The sequence below is a fragment of the Nannobrachium achirus genome, assembly GCF_963921795.1.
Source record: "Nannobrachium achirus genome assembly, chromosome: 1".
Lineage (NCBI taxonomy): Eukaryota > Metazoa > Chordata > Actinopteri > Myctophiformes > Myctophidae > Nannobrachium > Nannobrachium achirus.
In genome coordinates, this window is record NC_137810.1 from 17369117 (window position 1) to 17393745 (window position 24629).

A 24629-nucleotide genomic window follows, 5' to 3' on the forward strand; every position below is an offset into this window, starting at 1 on the left:
AAGGACCCCCAAGATGATATGTATTTGGCCACGGACCCCCATCTCAAAATATTTAGTTCCAGGGACCCCCAGAAGCAAAATTTGAGTTAGAAATGTTCGCTTAAAAAATACATATATTCAAAGATTTTCACACATTTTCACAACTTTTCAAAAATAGCAGATCTACAAGCTCGCAGCGCGGCACTCGGTGCCGCGCTGTGAGCTTGTATATCTGCTATTTTTCAATAGTTAAAGTTATTAGGGCCCCTCCACCTTGGGCCCCAGTAACTCAGTCCCACTTTCCTACCCCTTGTGACGCCCCTGTCTCTGGGACCCCAATCCAGTGTTCCTTTGAAGGTCCAATTCACCATAATCACATGCGGTGGCCATTTTGCTATGAAGTTAATGAAATGCCACCCTGTTGTGTGGCATTTGTTTGAATATAGTCAATAGTCAAAATTATTTATGAAAACTAACGTTAAAATAAAAATTTCTTGTCATGATAAAAATACATTTTTGATGGAACCAAATGGCTGAAAGTACAACAATTGCATACTATAAATATCTATTGGATAGATGGAAATACTAAAAAGTAAAAGTACCTAAAAAGTATACTTAAGTACAGTACTTGAGACAGTAAATGTTACCAAATGTCACCACTAGTCATTTGAAGGTGTATCGCCTTCAGATGACAAAGCAAGGCATTTGAGTGACAACAGTCAGAGAGAGAAAGATCTTTGATTCATGGTTTATTAACACTGTGTTAATACTGTGTCCCCTTCCCTTTAAAGGTCATTCAAAGCTGTAGTTTTCCTTCAGGTTGCGGCGGCTCTCAGAGACCTTCTGTGCCATGCTCAAGGGTTGAGGGGTTCTATCAATTTTCAGCCCAGCATGTTGTTGCGCTCCAGTCATCTGTACTGGAGAAAGAGGTAGACATACAGTAACAAATTAGACTTAAAGGCTAGCTTAATCCAACACAAATCAAGCCTAGATAAATTAAAAATTAAAAAAGAAACTTTCATTGACACATAGATTACTTGTTTTGTACAGGTATACTCTGGTCTTAATGAATGACAATTCACTCCACATTTAGTCAATCAAGACCCCAGAGAGGTCTGTTCTGGGGCCATTCTACTGCCCCACCCCAGAGAGGTCTGTTTTGATGTCCATAATTATAACACCAGAGGCAGCGCCACAGATCACTTCCAACCCAGAGTAAAAACCAACAAAGGGTCAAACTCGTTTTTCTGCTATACCACCAAAATGTGGAAAGCCTTACCGAAGGCCATAAAGGAGTGTGGATCACTAGCATCCTTTAAAATTGCCCTGAAAAACCACTTACAGGCAGCAGCCGTTCGCAACTGGTAAAAAAAAAATGAACCTAGCCCAACCCTACCCTCCCCTGCCCCTTCTTTGTATATACTGTTTGTTTAGACTTACTGTTTTCTTTTTTGTTTTTCTTTACATATCTACTGCATAGTACTGTGTTCTATTTGTCTGTCATTCAATGTTATATGAGATACTTCAATGGTTTCCAGTGGAAATAAGCTTAGTCTTTTCATGGATCTCCTTTTAGTAGACCTTGTACCAGTGAACTGTACCGTCATGAAACTGTACCTTTTCCTATGCAAACTTCTAATAAAGTCTTCAATCAATCAATCAATTCTACTGCCCCATGCAGAGAGGTCTGTTTTGGGGCCATTCTACAGCCCCATGCATGCAGAGAGGTCTGTTTTGGGGCCATTCTACTGCCCCATGCAGGGAGGTCTGTTTTGGGGCCATTCTACAGCCCCATGCATGCAGAGAGGTCTGTTTTGGGGCCATTCTACTGCCCCATGCAGAGAGGTCTGTTTTGGGGCCATTCTACTGCCCCATGCAGAGAGGTCTGTTTTGGGGCCATTCTACTGCCCCATCCCAGAGAGGTCTGTTTTGGGGCCATTCTACTGCCCCATCCCAGAGAGGTCTGTTTTGGGGCCATTCTACTGCCCCATGCTAATAACATTGTTGTTGGGTGAAAACCTCATATGTCCAAAACCGTTTATTTATTGAGCGGTGGTTACACCGTCTCCTATACGTGGCCGTGTGTGTATGCGTGCGTGTGTGTGTGCGTGTGTGTCTGTATGTAGCCCGAAGTACCTTTTCTGACCACACATGTTAAGGGAGGGGCGCTGTTGTTCAGGCCAGGCCAGGCCACACACACACACACACACACACACACACACACACACACACACACACACACACACACACACACACACACACACACCCACCCCACACACAGGCACCCCCCCCCCCCCCCCCCCCCACGACCACCGCTCAGTTCACACAGGTGTGATTTTTTTTAATTATGAAAACACATAAAATATTGAAAATAGACCATCTACAAGCTTAGGTCGTTTAGGTTCATTTAATTTAATGTAATATATTTATTTTATTACCTACAGTATGTGCACATACTGAATAACTGAAATACTGTGATTTTGAAAATGTCCATTGAAAAGCCTACCTACTTCATAACTCACTCCCATAAAAACCTGAACTAAACTTGATATCCCTACCAAGCTTAAAGCTATACTGTGTAAGTTGCTCAACTAGTGGTCAGTAGCGTCCGCGTCTTTCGGCCGTTTTTCGCCACGGACCGGGCCTCACACCCCCGCGTCACCCCCGCGTCTGCCTCCATCTCGCCGAGATCTATCTTTGGAGGGGTCCCTGGTTCCTGTGCGTTCAGGCATTCCGGAGAAACGGAGTGTTTCACCCGAGTATAGATAGAGACACACGGGCGCCTACAAATATGGCCGCCCTATTGTGATAGCTAGCGACCCCACTTCAAGATGTGCTGTGATTGGCCGGCAGTGTATAACCCTCGCTGTGATTGGCCGGTAGTGTATGACGACGTCATTTGCCGGGAAATCCCGCCCCTGTCACTGCTAGAAGAAAATATATAAAGAGAAGGCTTCAGAAGCTGAAAATAACGGAGTGGGTGTTCTAAAACTTTAGCGATTTAAGAGTTAGGACAATTTTAAGATTTGTTTTATAAAGAAAGTTACATGGTATAACTTTAAGGCCTTGTCGTTGTGTCTTCTGACATCTCTTCTGTTTTGGGTCAGTCGCCATCTGTTGCACCAGCGACACCTGGGCTTCCTTAGCAGAACGGCCTAAAAATGGTGCGTGTGAGTGTGCAAAAAAACACACACACACACACACACACACACACACACACACACACACACACACACACACACACACACCAATTTGAAATCCACTGACAATAATGTTTCCATGGTGTACTACGAGTAGACTACTGTTTTATAGGTTATGGTAAAATCAACTACGTATTTGAAAAACTATGGTCTTTGATTATACAGTAAGTCTTATTCTTATAGCTGTAGCAGTCAAATAATTTATACAGTATATAGGACACATTAAAATACTATGAATAGCTAGTGGCATTAACCCTTTATTAACGGATGACCAGTATTTGTTTCTGCCCTGATCTCTGGTGAGATGGTATTCATGAGAGTGTACCAAATGGACCTGTAAGGATTTTATAATGTTAAGCTGGCTACGGACCATCGCTCAGTCCTGGAGTACGGATGCACTCATTCTTGTGTCCTTCGTTCCAGGCCTTCAACTTGCAAGTCTTGGAGCAGTAGAAGACTTCATGACAGCGGCTACAGGCTGTCAACTGCACAGACACAGAGCGACCACATCGGTAGCAAAACCTAAACAACTGGTTCCTGGGAACAGAGAAAAAGAGAAATGTCACCCAAAAAGTTCCACATTGTGGACAATCTTAACTGAATTAACTGAAACTGATTAAATTGACCCCCCAACCCTGCTAGAAAAACCAGCACAGACCAGCACAATTTTCATGCTGGTCTGTGCTGGTCTATGCTGGTTTATGCTGGTTCATGCTGGTCTGTGCTGGTGCTGGTCTATGCTGGTCTGTGCTGGTCCCATGCTGGTCCACCAGCACAGACCAGCACCAGCACAGACCAGCATGAACCAGCATAAACCAGCATAGACCAGCACAGACCAGTACAGACCAGCACCAGCACAAACCAGCACATGTTGTGTTTTACTGCTGGTCTGTGCTGGTGCTGGTGCTGGTCCAGCATAGACCAGCACCAGCACCAGCACAGACCAGCATGAACCAGCATAGACCAGCACAGACCAGCACCAGCACAAACCAGCACATGTTGTGTTTTACTGCTGGTCTGTGCTGGTGCTGGTCCAGCACAGACCAGCATGAACCAGCATAGACCAGCACAGACCAGCACCAGCACAAACCAGCACATGTTGTGTTTTACTGCTGGTCTGTGCTGGTGCTGGTGCTGGTCCAGCACAGACCAGCATGAACCAGCATAGACCAGCACAGACCAGCACCAGCACAAACCAGCACATGTTGTGTTTTACTGCTGGTCTGTGCTGGTGCTGGTGCCGGTCCAGCACAGACCAGCATGAACCAGCATAAACCAGCACAGACCAGCACCAGCACAAACCAGCACATGATGTGTTTTACTGCTGGTTTGTGCTGGTGCTGGTCTGTGCTGGTGCTGGTCTGTGCTGGTCTGTGCTGGTCTAAGCTGGTCATATACAAATAGGGACAAACACCCATTTTAACTAACAGGTTCCAGTGGCGCCGAGGATAAGTGCAGGACTGAAGTGCCAGAGGTAGTAAGTTCAAATCCCACTCACACCCACAATGTCAAAAATAATGTCACAATCTAATATGGAATACAGAACAGGATTCAAGCACCAGAGCAAAGAGCAAATTAAACCAGCAAAGACCTGCCTGGTCCACTTCTCAGGGGGGTCCCCCGGGGGTCCCTGACCACACCAGCACAGACCAGCACCAGCACAGACCAGCAGCGCTGGTTTGTGCTGGTGCTGGTCTGTGCTGGTTTAGATGGTGGGACCAGCACAAACCAGCACCAAAACACAACATGCGCTGGTTTGTGCTGGTGCTGCAGCTGGTCTTACTGCTGGTCTTGTGCTGGTTTTTCTAGCAGGGAAAGAAGAACCAGTTTTCATGTTCATTCATTAATACATTCTGTTAGGTAGCGATGCTTTGTTTTTGTTTTTGTTTTTGATTAAAACAAAGTCACATTTGCTATATTAAATACATTATACAAACTCACTTGGAAAGTTACTTTACGTGCAACATATATAGGTTTAGAAATGGACAGACGATAGAGGTGTTATTTGAGACCATAGGTCGCAGTTTACTATCAGAACCGTCCGTTGTCCGTTTCTGTCCGGACGTCCAGACATCACAGGTGACATCACAGTGATGTCAGATACTCAGAGCAGGGATCTCCATATATGGGCATAAAATGGATTCTGTTAGGGATCTCCATATCATCGTTTAGGGAGGGGTATCGTCTGCGATACTTTTAATGGTATCGATTGCATGACGTCGATACTATCGGGTATCGGTTCACGTAAAAACGAACAATACCTCGTTTCGATACTCTGGAACGCACCCCCGGCAGGTCGCATCTGTAACAGTTGGGCTACTGAGATTTTAATGACTGCTTTAGTAGGCTACACTCGTTACTGTGGAAAAGAGCCGACAATAGCCTATAATGTTTATTATTATGATGATTATCCAACGTCTATACTCTCCGCTCCACCACACTGTGTGATCATCACCTCTGCTCTACCGCAGCAGCGAGTCACCACTCTTTCCGTGTTGAAGCTAAACTTAAATAAAAAGTATCGAAAATGGTATAGAAAAGGGTACCGTATCGATTCCCAGGTATCGAAAAAGGTATCGTATCGATTCAAAGGTGAACGATACCCATCCCTATCATCGTTGTCGGGTGGAAATCTCGTATCTACAAGTTTCAAATGTTTACGTTCCTGCTTCATCATACAAGGCCGTCGCACAACAGCAGATCTAGATCTAGATCGGCTGTTTAAATAGTTTAAATCATTTTTTAAATGATAAATGCAAAATGAACGGTTTTGGACATAGGCCTACAAGGTTTTCACCCGACAACGACAATATATTGGCATAAAAGGGATTGTATCCCAGATCATGCCCTGATAACCACACTAACAGAATCCATATATGGCCAAGACAGATGGCGCGACCTCGCCCTTTAGGGCGTCTTACTGGTATATCTACCTGGATGTTTCAGTGAGGGAGGGTGGGGATTCCTCAGCCTCAGTCACTCCGTGGTCCCTGTGAACAGCAGCAGACTGTCTCAGTAGATCTGCCATCGTGCTCAGCAGTTGCCGCCGTGCATTGAATGTCTCTCTCTCCTGCCTGTTCAAAGTGTGGTAGGGGGTACGAGCAATACGCACGTCCTGGAGAAATAAAGTAGACTGGCGGATGAGCATGTATACGTGCTTGCGCCACACCAAAAATAGCAGATCTGCAAGCTTGAAACGTGTTGCATTTTGTGTGTGTGTGTGTGTGTGTGTGTGTGTGTGTGTGTGTGTGTGTGTGTGTGTGTGTGTGTGTGTGTGTGTCTCTATAGTACTGTACATAAATCTTTATGTAACTTTATCTGATGCATATGTGATTGGTGTGTATGTGTATGTACGTATGAACGCTGTTACCTGGTTGAAGGTGTGGTGTGCATAGTCGACTGCTGTGCCCAGGGCAGACCTGCGGCCCTCACCCACTATAACTGGCATCAAGATGTTGGCACCAGCTTTAACCAACATGTTCAGCTGAACCAGCGACAGATGCAGAAAGAGCTGTTAGTGACAGTTATACTTTTACATCACTCAACACCCACCATAAACCTGAAACTGATCGCAACTGAAAGTATTACAAGAATACAAATGGTTTGTTGATAAGCTAAAGAATCATAAAAGAAGGATCTGGAAGGTACTGTAAGAAGAAGGCACTGGAGAAACTCAGACAGTTGAAGCCTTTTCATTAAAGGTGATACACCATGAATTTTCACTTTTCCTATTTTAAAACCTTTTTGGGGGATCCCAATAGCACCTTCTATCCTCACAAAGTCCCATTTCTGACCATTGTGTCTTTCTCTGTTTTTGGGAAGGTAGAGGTTAAAAGCTTTCCACGGGTTCTCAGAACAGGCTGTCCTGAATTGCTGCCGTTGCTGATATCAGCGACGGCACTCTACTTGCATTTGCCCTCCCCGCCCTTCAGGTCCAAACCAGAAGAAGCAAGCTGTCAAAATCCCATGTTAAATAACCTGCCACAAATGCATGTCCAAGAGTTAAACAATCTACTAATGTCAGATTAACATACACAAGTGTACTAGTTATATTTTCTAAATAGGTGCTTCTGAATTGTTCCAGTGTCAGTGTAATCCATGCCGTTTGTGCGCTGTGTTTGTCTGTTGACGACTAGTCGCAACGCTTCCATGTTCACACTGCTACTAGCTGGATCGTGCATGAGCTGTGCCTCCCCAAGTGGATGATCCGTTGATTTTGAATCTGTTCGCAAAACACTGACTCACTACTCAGTCAGTACTCTGTGTCTCGCGACTGCGAACCGGATCGCATCGCTCATTTAAAAGAACGTCTCATCTCTACTGCCGACGGGGCAGCGTCTTCTATCGTTGTGCATGCAGTGCTGTGCACTGTGTGCAGGTATCGTACTCTGCGTTGTGCTCGCACCAAAAACACAGTGTATTGTGATAACTCTGCTATTGTACCGTGACCATAAACATCTTATCTTATCATAGGTGATTCTGCTAGCCCTGCTTACCCCTACCAATACCATTCTATTTGGAACAATGAGCAATATGGAGAGGCTTATTATAGATCATATTTCCTTTAGGATTAGCCTACATGTTTCATGTTACAGTAGGTGTAATACTGTAGCCTAATTCAGGTGTAGTGTTTGTATTGCGTGTCTGTGTCTAAATGCTCTCTATTCAAGTTTGAGGCTGGTAATTTAGCCTCAAACCTTTTGAAAAACGTTTTTGGGACATAAACAACATGATATAAATACTTTTTAAATGCATGGTGTATCACCTTTAATAGAGCAGGGTGCAAGGCAGGACATTCCAGGAATGACAACCGTTCAATGTTAATTACAAAGTCAGGTCATGGCCAATTATCTCGTGTGTGCATGAATGTGTACCAGCTTAGCTCTGTTGCGTGGGTGTCCTCCAGAGTCATAGTGTATGTTGGCAAGGGCACAGAGGGCACTGCCCACCCTATGGCCCAGTGGTAGGTTGGGGTCAGCGCCTGCTTCAAGCAGCTCCTCCACTGCCTGCGAAGATTCAACGAGTCAATGAGATTCTGTATGTGTGTGAGGGTGTGTAAGTGGACGTGTATCTTTGTGTACTGCACGTTACCAGGTTGTTGCCGCTAGCAATAGCTAGCGAGAGGGGGGAATGTCCACTCCAGAGTAGGTGTGTGCTGGCTCTGTGGGAGAGCAGGAGAGATACCACTTCCCTGGCATGCTGCAAACACAACACACAGCTATGTTTGCAAAGCTTGTTTTGCGGCATCTTAAAGTGATAGTTCACCTATTTTTGACATGAAGCTGTGTGAAATACTTGCCATTAAAATAGTGGTTACAAATGTATTAATCCATTACCAGAGACCCGTGGTCAGAGTTCTGGTCAGTTTTAGATGAATATAAAGTAGTTCCGGTGATTTGGCAGGGGCTCAAGACCCAATCATTAAAAATAGATGAATCCACAAAACTAGCGTCATTTGTATTGTTGACCTATTTCTACCAAATAGACCAACTTTCGTTCAACTTTGACCCCTCTGTCACATGGTACTATTTTTTGTGATCAGTATCACTACGCCGCTGCAACGTATTTCCCCAAAACAAGGTGCTTTGCAGTCAGCTGATCAGAACGAAACATCGCTCTATATGGTAGAAATATGCCAACAATACAAATGACGCTAGTTTTGTGGATTAATCTATTTTCAATGATTGGGTCTCGCCAAATGGCCCCCACCCCATTGGAACTACTTAATATTCAGCTAAAACTGACCAGAACTCTGACCACGGGACTCTGGTAATCAATTAATACATGTTTAACCACTGTTTTAATGGAAAGTATTTCACACAGCTTTATGTCAAAAATAGGTGAACTATCACTTTAACTTCATTACACACACCACCCTAAGGACTACAAACCATTGAGAGGCATCTAGACCTACTGCACATATACAGTATAAACAGAGCTGCTACCTTTAAACACGTTTTAGATTTGAGGCTCTTTTTTTTATTTTCCTTCTTTTCCATGCTATTGAAATTGTATCAGGGAAAAAAGAAATGCTGATATCTGTTCCAAAAAGCTTCATACCCTGCCTGTATATAACGACAAAATGAGACATAGCTCTGTTTACACAATGCTGTACCCCCTCCAACTGTATATATGTTCATTTTCAACTGTTTTTATTATGTTTTGAAACTTGCTTTGGCAAAGTAAACGTATGTTTTCTCGTGCCAATAAAGCTCCTTTGAATTGAATTGAATTGGGTCTGTACTCTGTACCCACTGTCTTTATTGTATGGTATGTGTGTATTGTACATGTGTATTGCCCTCTATGCCATTCTACGTAACTTAATGAGTTCTGAAATTATCAGAATTATATTAATTTTCAATTATCATTCTCAATTGATTCTTGTTGTTTTACACATACAATGAACATAGGCCCATTAAAAAGTGCATTAAATATATGCAGATAAATCCTCCAAAAGCAAAGCAATTAGTCATTACTAAATGCCATGTTATGTGTGGATGAGAGCATATTGTACTGACGCTGTAGTCGCTGTCTCTCTGACAGGCCACATGCAAGGCGGTCCTTCCTCCCTCTACAGGAGAGTGGCTGATGGGTGGGGTTAACGCAGCATGGGGGTCCCAGGGGGGGGCTTTTGGTGTCTTGTTGCCCTGCGTTGCAGGGGCCTCCACTGAAGGCTGTGGGGAACAAAGCACAGGGTTGTTAATTGCAATGCCATTATAATTATCAATGTGATACAAATAAAATAGAATTGGAGTACAGCAAATCACATACCATATCCAAGTGATAGATGTCCCCCTGGTCGAGTGCCTGTGCGTCCACATCAGCCACAGCATGCAACAGCAGCTCTGTGATGCTGGGGCCCTCTGGGCCTGGCAGTGCTGCCGCCATGTGCAGAGGATACAGGCCTTTCCTCTAACGCACGCACACGCACGCACACGCACGCACGCACGCACGCACGCACGCACGCACACACACACACACACACACACACACACAGTGTGTATTCAGCAAAGCATGCCAGGAAAGACTCAGGGCGGCTTGCACCAACACGGTTTAAGCCTTAAACTGGTTTAAATCAAGGTTTATCTTTTAATCAGCTTGCACCAAACCTTAAATCTAGTTTTCATTAATCAGGTTTAGTTTTAAACCATCCTTTTAATCTTGGTTTGAATTTTCACTGTAAACCTGGATTACTGTTAATCCTGTTGCACCACTACTTTAAACTTTGATTTAAACATCAGTAAGGGATTAATTTTAAACCTGCTGTAGAGGTGGTTTAAATGCAAACATGCCACTGACATGAATGGGGGTCCCTCTCCTGTGAGGGAAGCCCCACAGCAAGTAAGCTGCAGACAGCGTTTCACAGCTGAAAACAAACATCTCATCACATCCTTGTAGTACTGTACATCGGCTATTTTAAATTAGCGAACATTTAAATATTTACAGGGACATACAGACATTTGTCATGGAAGCTTGTGGACTTCCCAAGCAACATGGAGACGTTTTAATTTTTGAAATCGCTTCATAATTGACTCAAATGTGAATGTGATCAAAACTGTGGTCTTTTCTTGCTTCTAGCCGCGCATCGCCGCGCCGCACCGCACTGTAGCGTCCGAGCGTCACCGTCGTATGGCGGGGAGCGTTTAGTTTTGTTTTGGCAGCAGGCGCTATTCTTAACCTAGGCCTGCCCACATTCTCCTAGAAGTGAATAAAAGAGTAACGCTAATGATATTAGGCTCTAGAGAATAGCATATTCCAGTTTGTTTATATCGAAATCCAAGATGGAGGACATTTAAACCATGAATTAATCACAGTTTATGGTTTTAATCACAGGTTAAGGGTTTAATCACAGATTTGTTAAGCAATGCTTAAATTTAAGTGGTGCAACGCACCTCGATTTAAAATAAAACCTAGATCAACAAACCCTTGATTAACCCTAAACTAAGATTTATTTAATCCCTCTTGGTGCAAGCCAGTGTATTATACATTTAACACAGTCACACATGAGGCTATACTGAAACCATTTCACCATGCCTAACAAAGAAAGACAACGTTTGCAGGATGCAAATTCAATCGCCAGCAGATTTTAAATCCACAAAAGAGACAACCTGTCAAGTGGCCTAGAATAGTTACTATAATGCTCAACCCAGTTCCTCAGAGTAGTAGATCGTAGGCTTTTGGAGGTTTTTGGGGCGCTTCATGTTACCTCAGGTGGGAGGGGTATGTCGGTGCGTGCCCCACACAGCAGCAGTTTCCTCACAGCCTCGGTGTGAGCAGCCATGATGGCCAGAAAGAGGACGGGCATGGGTGTCCTGGACGCATTAGGGTCCGCTCCCCGTTCCAACAACAGCTGCAGAGTGCTCCAACGAACACGGTGCCTGCACAGTAAAACCCAGAGTGACAAGAGAGTGTATAAATGTTACCAAACAAACTTATGGGTCCGTTTGGTTACATTTGTACACTCTCAGGGTTACAAATGGATTCATTAACATTGAGGATTTTACTGTGTGGACACATACGTACATACTGTATAATACATACTGCACACACACACACACACACACACACACACACACACACACACACACACACACACACACACACGCGCGCGCGCGCGCACACATACAAATACAGATGCACACACAATGATATCAATGATCAATAAATCATTCAACGAGGAGAACACAGTCGAGACAGAAGCAAAGCAGAGCAGGTGCAGACACAGCAGGATGGAGCAGACTCACTGAGTTTTCATGACGGCCATTTTGCGGACGGTCTCCTGTGTGTCGGTACTATGGGCAATCCCTGTACGACTCATGGCCTCTGCCGTGCACTGCATGGCTTCCTCTGTGACCTGTAGGGGAAAGCTGTCCAGGGTGCGAGCCGAGTCAAAGGTGTCACACTGCTCTCCTGCGGCCTGCTGCTGACAGACGGACGGATCAAGGAACATCAGTGTTTTTTACACATATTTCACTGACAATTTAGCTTTAGTCACATTTTAGTCATGCATCATGATATTTGAGTCAAAATACAAATGTGTAAAGTTAACTGGAAGATATTTCTGACTGAAACACATGAATGGTATGGGATGTGGACTCTGTGCTCCGGTCCATACCTGAACTATGTTTGATGCCTCCAGCCATGACACACTGCCCAGTGAGATGTGGCCATCCAGCACCCGAAGAAAGTGTTCTTTACCACGCTCCTCACATCCACCCCGATCCCCTCTCTCCTCCTGTTGCTGCCCCCTCTCATCTGCATCTTCACCCTGCTGCCCCATAGCCCTCTCTCCCTCCCCTGCACTTTGCACCTCCACTTCTCTTGCCTCCATTTCTCTCCTCTCACCAAGCAGCATATCTGTCTCCACCTTTTCTCTCTCTTCAGCTTCTCTTTCCTGCTCTATTTCCCCCCTTTCCACCCCAATTGTTATTTTCTTTTCCCCCTCTGCCCTCTCTCTTGCCTCCTCGTCCTGTCGTTCCTCCTTCCCTTCCATCTCTCTTTCCATTCCTCTTTCCTCACCCTCGCTCACCCGTCCTCTTTCTGTCACCTCTCCCCCATTGTCCTCCCCCTTCTCCTTCTCAGATTTATTTTCTCCCTGTTTCCCACCTCTCTCTCTCTCCTGCTCCTCTAAACATCCTGTGGTGGTAGTGGTGTCACCCAGCCAGCCATTGTGGATGTCAGTGAAGAGGCCATGATCACTATCCTCGTATACATTGCAGCTGTGACCTGGAATCTGCTCTGTGAGTTCCTCTGTCATCCTGAGATGAGACCACAGATATAGTATGTAAGTTACATCAGCCAGCCTAGATCCACTTTAGAGACTGACCTCATCACTGTGCAAATGGAGCCAAAAAGTGTTGATGGAAGTTACATTTTAACAAGTAGCTGTGTTCCTACCGATCAGAATGAGGTGTGAGTGTGGTTGTATGGCCGCCCACGACTGTGTTGCTGATCTGAGCTCTGTTAGGTCTGTTGTTAGGGCTGGTAGTTTCCACAGGGCTGGTCTGGGAACTGTTCACTGTCTGGTGACACCCATCACAAAGAAACAAAGAATGGTGAAGGCATGCCAATATCATGTGAGCATTTGTTACATTTGTGCAAAGATTCATTGTGCAAAAATGTATTGTAAAAAAGAAAAAAATCATTACACTATTTCACTTTCACTGTTTAAAGAGAGAACAGTTCAAACAGTTTACTGAATTCAGTTCCGATTGGTCAATGCAGCTGTTGTCAGCAGTGGCCATGTCAAAATACACCCAGGGTGTATTTAGTATTATTATTTTGTGGTTGGTGTCAATATATCATATTATAATGTTAAACGCATTGACACCGCATTTTGTCACTCCACATTTTGTCACTCCGCATAAAAGTAAGTATGTCAAATAGATGCATGCAGATCTGTGCATATGGCAGGTTTTTGGGGCTGTGAGAGAGCCACAAGGTGGCGCTCAGATGCTGCAGTTACAGTACCACCTGTCCTTGATTGGGCTGATAGACCGGTGTTCTTTATAAGACAGCCAATAAGCCCTCTTTAGGTGTTCTATATACGTCTTCTACTTCTCTGAAACACTTGTAATGATATTCAGATTTATGCTGACAACAATGATTCAAATAAATACAAACATACACAGTAAATTCCTCTGTGTTACTTACTTTAACCATTTGTTCAAGTGTACAAATGTAACCAAATGGAAACTGTACACTCTCAGAGTTGAACTAAAACCAATGAATTTTCTGTGTATGGTGTCTTGGACAGTGGTTTGTTCTTTGGGGAAATCTCGCTCTTTCGAACGACCATCATTTCAACAACGGAGCATCGGGAGGGTTAGCGACTCACCCCACGGAGGTTAGGGTTAGGCTAAGGGTTAGGTTTGGCTGTCGAAAAGATGACACATAGAAACAGCGAAACACTCCCTTGTTCTTTACCCTCTCGCCTACAGCAGAGTGCAGTGCCAGTGACTGGTAAGGGTAGTAGAGGACATGACATACTGCCAAGGCAGACATGCCCTCACTGTTTAATTTGTTGATATCAGCTCCCATATCCAGTAGCAGGTGGATCACGTCATTATGGCAGTTAACCTGACAGAAAGGCAGACAGGGGGACAGACAGGCAGATGGACAGAACCGTTTAAATGTTCTATATGTATGTACCTTGTGCATACTCAACTCCCAATAAAGAGGCAAATGTTATACCCTAAATGCCTAAAAAAAGGGAATGTGTATAAATAGACACATACTGTATAGCAAAAATACAGATCTATAACTAAGCATTGGTGTCCGCCAGGTCAGGTAGGTTATTGTGGCCTCCTGGTGGCACTATAATAGGCCAATCGGCACGGCAATCGGACAATGCATTCATGATTTGAGGCATTTTGTTCCAAAAATGTGTTTTGCGGACCTTGGGTTCCTACAAGCCAAAAGGGTTATCGCCCTTTCATGAAAAAAGACAGGGAAACCTAGCATCGCTCAGTGGTTTAAGGAACTATCTTTGTGCCTTCCTTTAGAAAGAATCACATACACTCTTAAAAACAAACAAGAGCTATTTGAGAAAATATGGGGGAATTTTATTCAGTATGTTAAGGGCAATGATATTTCCTATTTGATGGAGGAACCGGGAGTAGGGTAGCTGCTTTTTCTTTGTCTCTCTAGGGTCGTTTGTCTGGCCTTGTGGCATAGCAGTCTGGATGTTGATTTGTTGTATGTGCTCTTTGTATCATAGTTATTTTATATGCTTATGTGTCGTGTTGATGTCTTTTGTTTTTTGTGGGGTTTTTGTATATTGTATGCATTTTTGTTTTGTCTGAATTTTGATTGTGGTCTTTTATTGTATTGTATATGTGGTTTTGTGTGTCTTGAAAAAATACATAAATAAACATATTGTTAAAAATATAAAATATAAAAGTGTTTTGCAAAAGTCAACCTGCTGTCGGCACTATAACAGGCCAATGTGAAAGGGGTGGCATTTGTTCCTCAACCTCGTGATTCTTGGACAAAATCTGTAGGAGTACTATCCAAAAGTGTACTTTCATATAATACAGGTGTGCCTTGAAATTCTGAGTCGTGATCATACAAAGACATTTTTCTTTGGTGACTTGGGAAAATTACTTTAGCATATCATCTCACTCAATATGCTCATAATAAAACAAATGACAAAATGAATGAGTAACTGAGGAAAGAAATAGGGGATGAACAAATGAATGGCATACTGTGGCAGCAATGAGTGCTGTATTCCCCTGTGAGTCTCCTACATCGGGGTGGACCGAGCCGGAGCGCAGCGTACGGTAAACAGCCTCCCGGCCCCCCAGTAAGGCCTGCTGAATCAGCAGCTCAGAGCTGAGCTCTAATGGGCCTTTAGGACCAAACCTGTCCCTTGTCAGAGACAGAACTGCATTCACGTCCCAGCCCACACTAACTGCCGCTATTCTAGGGAGGGAGAAACACACAGTAGGGACAGATGCAAATATTCAAACAAATAATTATACACATTTTGCAAACATTTTAAGATCTTGGCAGCTGCCGAAGTCCATTGCAGGGTTCTCAAACCTTTTTAGGCCGTGACCCCCAAAATAAACATATTTGAATTGGGGACCCCCACCCTGACAAGCACTTGGAATTGTAGGTATTACATTTAATGTGACTCGGTTCCACAGATAAATATTGTGAAAATAGCAGATCTACAGTACATGCTCACAACGCCTCACGTTGCAAGGCGTTGTGAGCATGTAGATCGGCTATTTTCACAATGTTTGCCTCTTGCTTACTTAATATTTGACAGTTTGGCCAGTTTGGTATAAAACGGTCTTGAAAGTCCTTAAATTGTCACTTTATAAATGTGCAGATACCATGTATACACTTATACTGTGTGTTGGTTTGTTTATCATTTAAGAAAATGACATTGAGCTAATCATCTGGGGACCCCACAAAATAATTTGGGGACCCGACCCCAAGTTTGAGAACCACTGGTCCAGTGCATACTGTATGTTCCTGTGTGTCTTACCTGTGTCTGTGTATATGAGCTTGCATGCGGAGCTGCAGAGGAACGGTGGAGAGGGGGGTCGGGTCATAGTCGTCCCAGAGCTCGCCAAAGAAGTGCAGATCCAGCTGTCTCCTCAGGCCAGGGGGCACAGGCAGGTGGTCGCCATCCGTGGAGTAAATGTCCATTTCAGAGGGCAGGATAAAGCGCTCATCTGACAGTAGATCACTGTAGGGTCTCAGCAAGGGGTCAGTGCTCATCTGGAGTTGGATGAGGAATTGATGTGCAGTGCAGTGACTTGACTACTTACTACACCTACTGTACTAGCCAGAGTGGAAAGTTCAGTGGTGGAAGAAGTCACAGAACTCACATGTTTTACTTGAGTAAAAGTATCAACACCACAATGTAAAAATATACTCTACACTATACCAGTGTTTCTCAAACTTTTAAATTTCAAGGTCTCCCCTTGAAACACCATTTGGTTCCATTTGTCCACTGTCAGAGTTACAGACTTGTATGGGTCAACTTAGACCAACGTAAAGGAACCTGAAGTCCCTGGAATCAACTTTGAGAAACACTGCTCTATACTGTATTAAAATGTACTTGAGTAAAAGCACAAAAGTATTGGCATCACAATAGAGAACCAAAAGTAATGCAGAATGTCCCATTTCACAAGTTTCCAATTGAAAATAGAAGATGTGCAAGCTCCCAACTACTACTAACTGTAACTAGAATCAAATCAACATCTGGAATAGGTCCATATACTGCCTGATGTGACTTGAGATCTATAACACCTGTCTGTCTGTTTGCCTGTCTGTCTGTCTGTCTGTCTGTCTGTCTGTCTGTCTGTCTGTCTGTCTGTCTGTCTGTCTGTCTGTCTGTCTGTTTGCCTGTACTGTATGTGGTGTGGCTCTATTCTGTAGGTTGTTTTCAGACTCCAACATTTGTTAGGGAGGTTGATGGGTTTAGGTGTTTATATAGTGTTAAAGTGCCAAAGAAAATAACCGTCCTATTAGAATTAGCGTCTCAGAAAAGCCTTATTTTGTTTACTTTATTCAAATACGGAGATGACTGACATCGTAGATGTCTGACCTCATAGACCACATGAGACTGTCACAGTATGTACATATTTCAATTAAGATATAGGCATAATATTGATGACATCAGGGATCTCCAAATATGTGCATAAAAGGGACAGGGACAGACACAGTCCGAAATCTCCATATATGGCCAATTGGCCATTAATTTATTAGTGAATTAATTTTCCCAATTGACTTGAATGGGGAAAATTCAAATGGTAAGACAGAATTCATTTGCAAGTGTGACCCGCGTCACAGCAACCACAATTGCATCTTTCTAGTTTAAATTGGTCTGACAATGCCAGGATAAGTAGAGGTAAATTATTGTAAAGCTATCTCCTATCATGTTGTACGTTATTAGCATTATTATGCTTTTTTATTTGTTGAGGTAATGACCATGAAATGAGAGTACAGGTCCATTATATAGAGCTGCTATTCATAACCACATAACACTCATGAAATCAGACATTTTCTGACCTCCATGCCGCATGTGAAAATTGGCCTTTCCCATTGGAAGCAATGACAGAAAGATGCCAACTTGATGGATCTGTGTACATTGACCTGTTAATTTAATGAGGAAACTCAAGAAGGAAGTGTCGCCCACTGTAACTGTATACGAGGGTGGAAGTTTACCTCAGAAACTGTCCTGGTTTCTGGCCCACTAACTTTACAGGGGAGCTGCAGACAAGAGGGGCGGAAAGAGCAAAGAAATGACATTGTTTTATGAGGCTTTGTGACACTCACAATATATAATTCTTAGACCAGGGGTCTTCAACGTTTTCAGGCCAAGGACCCCTTAGTCGAGAGAGAGATAAAGCAGCGACCCCCCACAACCCATAGATACCATACAGTTTCATCGTTTGACAGCACAATCATCTGTGTCAATTTGTGTTTCCAGATATTTAACCACTTGAACCGTCAATACTTAATAAACTTGACCTATCACTCTGTACTTAGTGTGCTCTTTTTTCCCCTCTACAACAAACCTCTTTGCCGAAAATAGCAGATCTACAAGCTCACAACGCCTCGGCTAAAGTTCTCTGAATATGGATGTTAGGGTTCAAGTGGTTTAATATAAAAAAAAGGAGAATAAAGTTTCTATCACACAAACATTTGGAGGACCCCCTGTAGTAACTCTGAGGACCCCCTAGGGGTCCCGGACCCCCTGTTGAAGACTGTCTTAGACACTGGTCGGTATATGAACCTGAGTCAGAGGATGTATGGTGGCAGCAGGGGACATATAGGCAGCATATTCTGGGAAGTTGTTGAGGGTGAAGCCACCATCCAGGGAGGTACAGAGCTTTAACAGACGCTCCCTGTGCCAAAGACCCACATCCTGTCGACCGTCTGGATAACTAACCACACCTGGACCGAACCTCTGGTCAGCATGGTACAGACCCTGGACAGCAGAGGAGAGGAGAGTTGGAAACAGGACCACTTTGACTATCAGAATATGTCCGATCCATCATGCATCTATAGTCATCCATATAGTTTACCACAAAGGTGGATCCATCAGGGAACTGCTGCTGTCCATATCCCTCCTTCCTGTTGAGGTAGAATTTGCCAGTAAACGTACAGCCTGCTGCAGGCCAGCAGTATAGTCCTTTACCATGCCTGTAGTCTTTGTAGAAGGAACCCTCATAATACTACAGGGGAAGAGAGAGAGAGAGAGAGAGAGAGAGAGAGAGAGAGAGAGAGAGAGAGATCATGTCCCTAGTCAGTGGTCAATGGCTTTCTTTACTTGGGATGAGTAGGCCAAGAGTTAATGGTTTATTGCTTCAAGATGTTATCTAACATATAGGCTAGGCTAGGGGATTGGAGAGTACCATGCAGATGAATGTTAATAATAATAGCATAATAATAATATTATTATTAACAATAATAAAGTTTCTCGTTCTCCAATGAATGGCACTTTATTTTCACAAAAAAGGAGTGCATTTCACTCTTGGTGGAAATAAACGTCGAATAGGCTATTGTAGCCTACCTAGCCTAGTTGGACCAACTTTTGATGCCCTTTTAAATATCCATGCATGGGCGCACACTCCGCACAGACAGAACGCAGGGAGTTATCAGAACTTTAGCCTACCTCTCCGTTTCTCCACGTGAATTTTCCAGTGCCGTGTTTCAAACCATTCGCAAATCCTCCCTCATATTTGGATCCGTCGGGCCACTCCTGAATGCCGTGTCCTTGTCTTTTCTCTCCCCCGATATGACTTCCAATGTAGCCGGAGAAGTGTCTCCCACCTCGCCCCGGGGACCGGGTTGCTTTACAGGTCGAGAGCATTTTAACCATTGCGTACCTTTACTGCGAGCCCACATGTCATTGTTGTCAACAGTAACACACTATTAAACTCTACTTCAGTAAAACACAACTATTTGCTATGGGGAAAAACTCGAGTCGTTAGTTTCGTGTCAGTGTCATGTTGTCTTGACAACGGTAGAACCAAGCCGATCGCCCCCCAGAGAACACGGGGAAAAATACCTACCTACGGTAGGCTACTAGCGAATCACTGATGAGCGACTTTGTGTATATTAGTTTTTGTTTTAATTCCAAATCAATTACCTCCAGACCAGTCCTCCATATTGTTTTAGTTTTTACAAAAACTACGTCTCACCATCACCATGCCAATATTTTTAATTTATTTGGAAACACACGATACATATTTATTATTATTATATATATTATATTATTACATTATAATGAGATACTTTAATGGTTTCCTGTGGAAATAAGCTTAGTCTTTTCTAGGATCTCCTTTTAGTAGACCTTGTACCAGTGAACTGTAGCCTACCGTCATGATGAAACTACCTTTTCCTATGCAAACTTCTAATAAAGTCTTCAATCAATCAATATAGGCCTGTATGTAACATGTACCCTACAGTAGACCTATGCTATGTAGCCTACAGTACAGTGTGCCATAAATTATAACTGCTTGTAGAGTGCTTTTTATTATGGCTAGTACAGTCAGTGTATGTACTGTATGTAGGCCTATGTATGTATGTGTGTGTGTGTGTGTGTGTGTGTGTGTGTGTGTGTGTGTGTGTGTGTGTGTGTGTGTGTGTGTGTGTGTGTGTGTGTGTGTGTGTGTGTGTGTGTGTGTGTGTGTACAGTACATACTTGTATACATACTGTACAACCAAATAGTATATACTGTACATACATACATAGGCCAACACACATACATACATACATACTAACATAATACATAAAGTATGCATACATACCGGTACATACATACATAATTATGCCTAAAGAATAGCCTATACATGCAGAGCCAACGGCAGCAGTTGAGGCCCATCATGGCAGGCAGCATGGTCTTTATCATAACAAGAACAGCTTGAAGGCTTTGTTCTAATTAAATATGCATGTGCTTGACCTGCAGGGATGGAACCTCGCAGTGCATTGTCAGAGAGGAGGATCATTGTTGAGTCTAAGTATGCTTTATGCGTGTCCACTTATGCAAACCACCCTGTGTGGGTTCATATGTCATCTGACACTTTCACTAACTGGACACTGCTGCACAGGAAAGCCAATACTATTACATCCATCCACTCACACACACACACACACACACACACACACACACACACACACACACACACACACACACACACACACACACACACACACACAGAGAGAGAGAGAGAGAGAGAGAGAGAGAGAGAGAGAGAGAGAGAGAGAGAGAGAGAGAGAGAGAGAGAGAGATTGTTTTCAAGTCTGGTGTTCAAGTAAATTTGCAGTCAAATCATTGGATGTTTGCTAGTGCTGTAATTCTTTCATCTTGCCAGCAGATGTCACACATTGTCTCTGAATTGCATGTTTTATGGCCAGTGACCTTTCTAGAATAATGTATCAGCACATACATTTTTCTTCTTAATAATATGATAAAGGAGGTGGGGTTGGTGATAGGGCCTTTCTGTGGTGAGTTTGCATTTTCTCCCCGTGTCTCCTTGGGCATAGGCCCTCACACAAAAACATGCAGTAGTCCTGGTTTCTATACTACCTCCCCCTAGCCAGCCGGGTGCTCCCCAATGTCCCCTGGCGCGGCAGGGGGAGAGCGGAAACCAGGACTACAGGTTAGGTAGTCACCGGGTGAGAAAAAAAAAATGGGTTGCAAAAACGTGGGAAAAAAATATAGAAAAAAAAATAATAATATGATAAAGGTATACAAGCAGGGTGAATTCCTCTGACCTCTCACTGCATACCTGGGAACACACAGGAGGAGAGAGAGAGAGACATAAGTAGACGATGCAGGGAGGAAGCTTCTCCTGAAATGAATCTCCACGCTCATGTGTCATGTCACTCCTTCAATCAGTTTTTTCCCACCGTGCTCCCTAGGGGAGCAGTCGCTTGACTACCGACAAACAGTTTAGATACAAAAACGTGTCACTTGATCCATGATAAACCTCACCTCTACTCCAGTCTGGCCCAACACATTCACATACTGTCCCCCCCTTAGACCTTGTCCAGCCAATCATATTGTCACTGTGAATACCAATTGGATCCACTTGTTTCACATCCAGGTTTGTAGGTTCTCCAGCAGTAGGTATTGACCCTTTCCACACCTTACCTGACCTACCTTCTCTGGTGCTGTCCAGGGTCCTGAACCTTCACTTGAGCCCCTTTTCCACTGACATGGCCCAACACCACACCACACCACACCGCCCACTTGTACCAGGTTTTCCACTACAAGGACCTGGGTAGAGTGGTGTGAAAGTGCTACTAAGCGTGGTACTAAAAAGTATCCAATCCAGAGTAGGTCTGAGCTAGGCCAAACACTTCATAACGACAGATCACTCACTGACCTTTCTTTTAGACCACCAGGATATTTGTAATACAAGATAATAGATTCTATTGTGTTATAACCACTATTATAATCTATTATAGTGCATTATAATTATCATAGTAATATATTAATACTTTAGTTTATAGTGTATTATAATCAGTTAGAATCAATTATAGTGCACTATAATTAGGATAGTTGTAATACACGTTTATATTGTATTATAATCACAGTTAAAAGGTTCAATTTGTTTCTTACCGATAGGGGTACTTTTGTGTAATGGAAAATGTAGATATCTTTATGTTGTACGATGTAGTGTCGTGTAGTGTGGTGCTAAAACTGCAGTCGAAATGGGGCTTTGGTGTGAGATGACATGGGCACAAATAAACTAACAACAGAGACAATGAATATCATACATCTCTGCGTATATGGGCTGTAACATTAAGAAGTGTTTTGGGACGGTTGGCAATGTGATATATATCATATATATATATATATATATATATACAGCATATATATGTATATATATATATATATATATATATATATATATATATATATATATATATATATATATATTTGTTTTTGTGGACAGCATTTGCAACAACTGCACCATAGTCTCAAACTAAATGTTTGTTCAGAAAACAGAGAAAATCAATCACAGATTACAAAATGTAGATTCTTTGTATACAGTAGGTGCATGGATCTTTGATGTATGCATGACCTAGTTTAAACATGTTAACAATAATTGGGAGTTTCCATAAAGGACACGTGGTTGCTAGTGCTACCCTAACACAGTGGTTCTCAACCTTTTCAGGCCATGACCCCCACACCCACAATAATCATATTCCCCCCCCCCCACCACCACCACACCCCACCCTACCCTGACGAGCACTAAGAGTTGAGGCATTACATTTTGTATAACACGGTTCTATTGTGAAAATAGCAGATCTACATGCTCACAACGCCTTGCGTTGCGAGGCGTTGTGAGCATGTAGATCGGCTATTTTTTTAAATTAGTAATTTAAGAGGTATTCGAATTGTCCTCAAATTGTCATTTTAGGATGGGGAGACATCCTCTATGCACTTAAACTTTGTTGGTTTGTTTACTGTTGAGTGAGAAAACAATGTTGCACATTAAGTTAATCATCTGGGGATGCCCCAAAAATATTTGGGGACCCCCCTTGGGGTCCCGACCCACAGGTTAAGAACCACTGCCCTAACACATTCAACTATCACTACATCGGCAGAGTGTTGCCACTTCATGTATTCATCATCTCTCCAGCAGTTCCCATACCAATATACTGTATATCTATATCATCCCCACTGACACATATCCAGGTACAGCTTGCCTAGTTGTGTTGCAATATTATTGAGTTGGCAGTGGTGGATGAGTAATAAACTGTAAGAAAATCTTTCCCCAACACTGTTCTTCTTGTTCTCATACAATTGAGTAAGGGAGACGAAAGCTTGATAGACCGCATCATGGTGGCATCCTTTTGTTTGACATCATTAATCATTTGGAAGCAACATGAGGAGCTCCAAATGGTGCCAGAAAGTAACAACCTTTTTCAACAAAAGTTGTTGTTATAGACATATTTCAATAACAAGAGGGGTTTTCTTTCACCATTCCTCACTTCTGCTCTTGCTGTGCGGTATTGCATTAACAAGACAAATTACACAAAAATGAAAACATGTTTACTTGTTAATGTTCATAGCCCTGGGGTGTCATCTAATATACAACACAGAGTTTGACAAACACAATTCAATATATTGCAGTTGTTCCACTACCCTAGATATACAGTAGTACCGCCCTACCACTTGACAAGAACACAACTCCCCTCTCATATTTTACCTTGTAAAATACACATGTAGAGTATACATCCCCATGTTGTGTAGCCTTTTGAATGCCCTTGTAAGATTCCACCATCCAGAACACGCAGTGGAACTATTATGACGAGAGCAAAAAGTAGGCCAGATTTGATATATTACATTACAGAAGCCTCATAATGTCCTTAGTGTGGGAGGATCAGCCATTGTCTGTACAGGTATGAGTGCACCGTGTTCATTGGACACCTCTGTTCCAGAGAGCCTTCATAATATCCTCTGTCCTTACACTGCTCACTACTGTAGCTGAGACAAAGACACTCTAGCGCTTCTTTTGCCTTGTCTATTGAGCTATCGGCCTCTGCCTCCATTCACTGTGGAAGCTTGTTGGACTCTGGACGCTTGGGGGATATCAGGTTACTGTCATTCTGATGCACCATTCTGATTTGAAGTGTTTGTTTGTTTGTTTTACCAGCTAAGTATTCCTCCAACGTAAATGCACATAATGCATACACCTGCCTACGGCATGAAATCCTCAAGTTTAGAGTTTACATATACCGGTATTCCACATCACTATGTATGGCAGGGGTGGGCAACTTTGATGATGGCGAGGGCCACTATATTTTCTCCTTCACTCCAGAGGGCCACATTGCATATTTCTACGTCCTACTTTGTCATTCTAGTATCTCATACAAAAGAAGCAAAAATAGCCGATCTACAAGCTGAAAACACATTGCAGCGCGATGCGTTTTGAGCTTGTAGATCGGCTATTTTTGCTTCTTTTGAA

At 43.1% G+C, this 24629-nt stretch overlaps 1 protein-coding gene across 1 annotated transcript; it reads right to left on the reverse strand.

Annotated features, from left to right (window-relative positions):
• Positions 1-757: 757 nt before the first annotated feature.
• On the reverse strand, positions 758-24282 carry ankmy1 (ankyrin repeat and MYND domain containing 1; the record flags this gene model as incomplete). The annotated part of the gene is made up of 22 exons (XM_080727392.1): positions 758-896; positions 3027-3134; positions 3550-3716; positions 6113-6294; positions 6550-6663; positions 8054-8185; positions 8271-8378; positions 9698-9853; positions 9951-10091; positions 11386-11557; positions 11924-12102; positions 12295-12937; positions 13077-13201; positions 14106-14258; positions 15386-15602; positions 16177-16412; positions 18436-18630; positions 18728-18877; positions 19318-19496; positions 21424-21437; positions 21812-21862; positions 24218-24282. The coding sequence occupies 22 exons, from the start codon at positions 24280-24282 to the stop codon at positions 772-774; spliced, it is 3612 nt and encodes a 1203-aa protein (XP_080583518.1). The 3' UTR covers positions 758-771.
• Positions 24283-24629: the final 347 nt, after the last annotated feature.